This window comes from Antennarius striatus, chromosome 23 (assembly GCF_040054535.1).
Source record: "Antennarius striatus isolate MH-2024 chromosome 23, ASM4005453v1, whole genome shotgun sequence".
In the NCBI taxonomy this organism is placed as follows: domain Eukaryota; kingdom Metazoa; phylum Chordata; class Actinopteri; order Lophiiformes; family Antennariidae; genus Antennarius; species Antennarius striatus.
The window spans coordinates 3,177,146-3,180,018 of NC_090798.1; the positions used below are offsets into that span (position 1 = coordinate 3,177,146).

At 50.6% G+C, this 2,873-nt stretch overlaps 1 protein-coding gene across 1 annotated transcript; it reads left to right on the top strand.

Annotated features, from left to right (window-relative positions):
• Positions 1–374: 374 nt before the first annotated feature.
• Positions 375–1,445, top strand: gpr185b (G protein-coupled receptor 185 b). Its single transcript, XM_068308822.1, has one exon. The coding sequence runs from the start codon at positions 375–377 to the stop codon at positions 1,443–1,445; it is 1,071 nt and encodes a 356-aa protein (XP_068164923.1).
• The last annotated feature ends 1,428 nt before the right edge of the window (positions 1,446–2,873 follow it).

A 2,873-nucleotide genomic window follows, 5' to 3' on the forward strand; every position in this document is an offset into this window, starting at 1 on the left:
TAAAACTTGACACCTCCCTCCTTCCTTCTATTATTTTCGATGTGCTTTTCTCAACTTTTACTCTCCTCACTTTTAACTCCAACTCTTACAAACGGATATTTCTCCTCTCTTTTTGCCTCTCCTCATCCCTCTTTCTAAACTCCCTCCGCATTTCTGTTATGCATCTTTTATTATTCCCTGCTCTCTTTCACATCACCGACTGTAACTGTCCTTTATTTCTTCTCTTCATTCGTGATCCTTTCCTCATTTCTTTCCTCCCTCCATTCAAACTTTTCATCCATACATTCTTTCCTCATTTCTTTCTTCTCTTTCTAACTTCTCTCTTCCTGCCCACCATCTTTTTTCCTCTCTCTTCCTCTTTTGTTTCCCCAGCTATGATTCTCTCCCTGGCTGCAGCGGCAGCTATGACTAGCGGCAACGGAGGCAACATAAACTCCTCCTCCCCCCTCGACCCCTTCGACTCCTCCACCTCCTGGAGCTTGGTGGAGGACCCCTCCAACTCCTCCTCGGAGCCTGTTGTGAGAACTCTGACCCCTGACCTCCAGCCGGCCACCACCGCCGTATCCCTCCAGGAAGTCAGCCCCTGGGACATCGCTCTCTGCGTCACCGGGACCCTCATTTCCTGCGAGAACGCCCTGGTGATCGCCGTGTTGTTCTACACGCCGACGCTCCGCGCTCCCATGTTCATTTTGATCGGATCGCTGGCGGTGGCCGACCTTCTGGCCGGACTGGGCCTCATCTTGAACTTTGTCTTCACCTATTTGATCGACAGCTCGGTGGAGTTTGTGACGCTGCTGTCGGTCGCTCTCCTCATCTCCGCCTTCTCGGCGTCCGTCCTCAACATCCTCGCCATCACGGTGGACCGCTACCTGTCGCTGTACAACGCTTTGACCTACCACACCGAACGGACAGTCACCTTCACCTACGTGATGGTGATCTTCATCTGGGTGTCGTGCCTGACGCTCGGCGTGCTGCCGGCGTTGGGTTGGAACTGTCTGAAGGATGAATCGCTGTGCAGCATCTGCTGGCCCGTCACCAAAAACAACGCCGTGGCGCTCGCCGTCACCTTCCTGCTCGTCTTCGCCATGATGATGCAGCTCTACCTGCAGATCTGCAAGATCGCCTTTCGCCACGCGCAGCAGATCGCCGTGCAGCACCAATTCGTGGCCATCTCCACCACCAAAGGCGTCTCCACGCTGTCGGCCATCCTGTGTGCCTTCGGGGCGTGCTGGCTGCCGTTCGCCATGTACTCCATCGTCGCTGACTCCAGCTACCCCATCATATACACCTACGCCACCGTCCTCCCGGCCACCTGCTGCTCCGTGATCAACCCCATCATCTACGCGTTCCGAAACCCGGATATCCAGAAGTCGCTGTGGCTGGCCTGCTGCGGGTGCGTCCCGTCCAACCTCTCCCTCAGACCGAGGACCTCCAGTGATGTTTAAGCAATGGGGGGGGGGAAAGGGTTCGGTTTTCTGTTCCGGCGTGATGCTTCAAATGTGGAATCAGGGGTTTGTAAGGAGAGATGAAGAGGAGGAAGGATGAAGGTGGTGGTGGTGACTGCTTGATCGCAGTAACAAAAAAAAAACCCGCCACTTGCACAAAGGAGACGACGAGGGGGCCAGAAACAAGATAGAAGCTAATCAAGGTCCGCCGTCCTTATCGGAGTGACCCCAACGACGGCATTCCTCGCTGATGGTCGTCGAGGGTGACTGACTTGAGGAGCGTTATCAGGTGACTTTTTCCAACTTGACCTCCTTTCGAGCGCAGGAAGTGAGTCCTGCTTTGTTGAGCGTAGCATAAATATGAGAAACGTCCTAAATCTCGTAAATAGGAGACAAGATCGATAATGATTTTTTTTTTTTTTTTTTTGCAATCAGGAGTGAAACTTAAACTACTGTATGTGTTTGAAAACACGTGGTGCGCGAATCAAAAAATACAACGAGCTAAATATTACGCCATGAATGACCTTGAGTATCTTTCAATGGGTTGTATTTGCAGTTTTATAACAGGAATATTTTGTCCCTTGAAACACGTTTCAGCGATGTGGTTCCCTTGATCTGATGCAGATTAGTTCATTAATGAGTTTGTGGGCAGAGAGTGCAACAATAATTAACTATTATGTGCTGAGATTTGAAATTGCTTGTGATGCTGAAGGAGCCCGGTGGTGACTTTTCCCAACGCCGAGAGCACCATCAAAACACTTTTTCAGGGGTTGTAGTTGGTGTCGATTTAAAAAGCAGAACCTGATCCCCATGTAATGATACCCCACCCCCCACCCCCCAACATAGCAGTCTTCAAAACCCCACAGAGGAGATTTCCATATTTAGGCCAGCCTGTGTTGTCCTTGCTGTGATGAAATCAAATCTGCTCCCCCGTCGAAGGAAAAAAAACAGCAACAAAAAAACAAAAACGGGTTTCTCAGCCAGTCGCTGCGCCGCCATGGGGGTGGGGGTGGGGGGGGGGCAGAAAGCTGAATTCAGCACCAAGGGCAGCGGCCACCCTGGGAATGCTCGCTGCTCCAAGGATGGGGTGGTGGGGGCTTAAAGTAGGCTTGCTGTTCTCAACATCATCTTGTTGGGGGGTGTGGGGTGTCATGAAGCAGGCGTTTAAAGGCCGTTCCAGTTCTGTCAGAGTTTGTTTCGCCTGGATTTTGTACGTGCATTTGAAACTTCATCTGCAACAACAAAAAGATGCTTTCATGGCTCTTATATTAATACTTAGATGAGAATTGATCTCAGATCAGTGAATCTGAATCCAAAAGTCAAACATCCAACCAGAAAAATTGTCCTTAAACATCAGTTTTGGGGTTATTTGTATCCACGTCATTCTTCACCTTTCTTGTATCTCAATGACCCCCGAGGGCCCCAGGA

Coding starts and splice junctions, on each gene's coding strand:
- gpr185b (XM_068308822.1), top strand. CDS start 375: ATGATTCTCTCCCTGGCTGCAGCGGCAGCTATGACTAGCGGCAACGGA.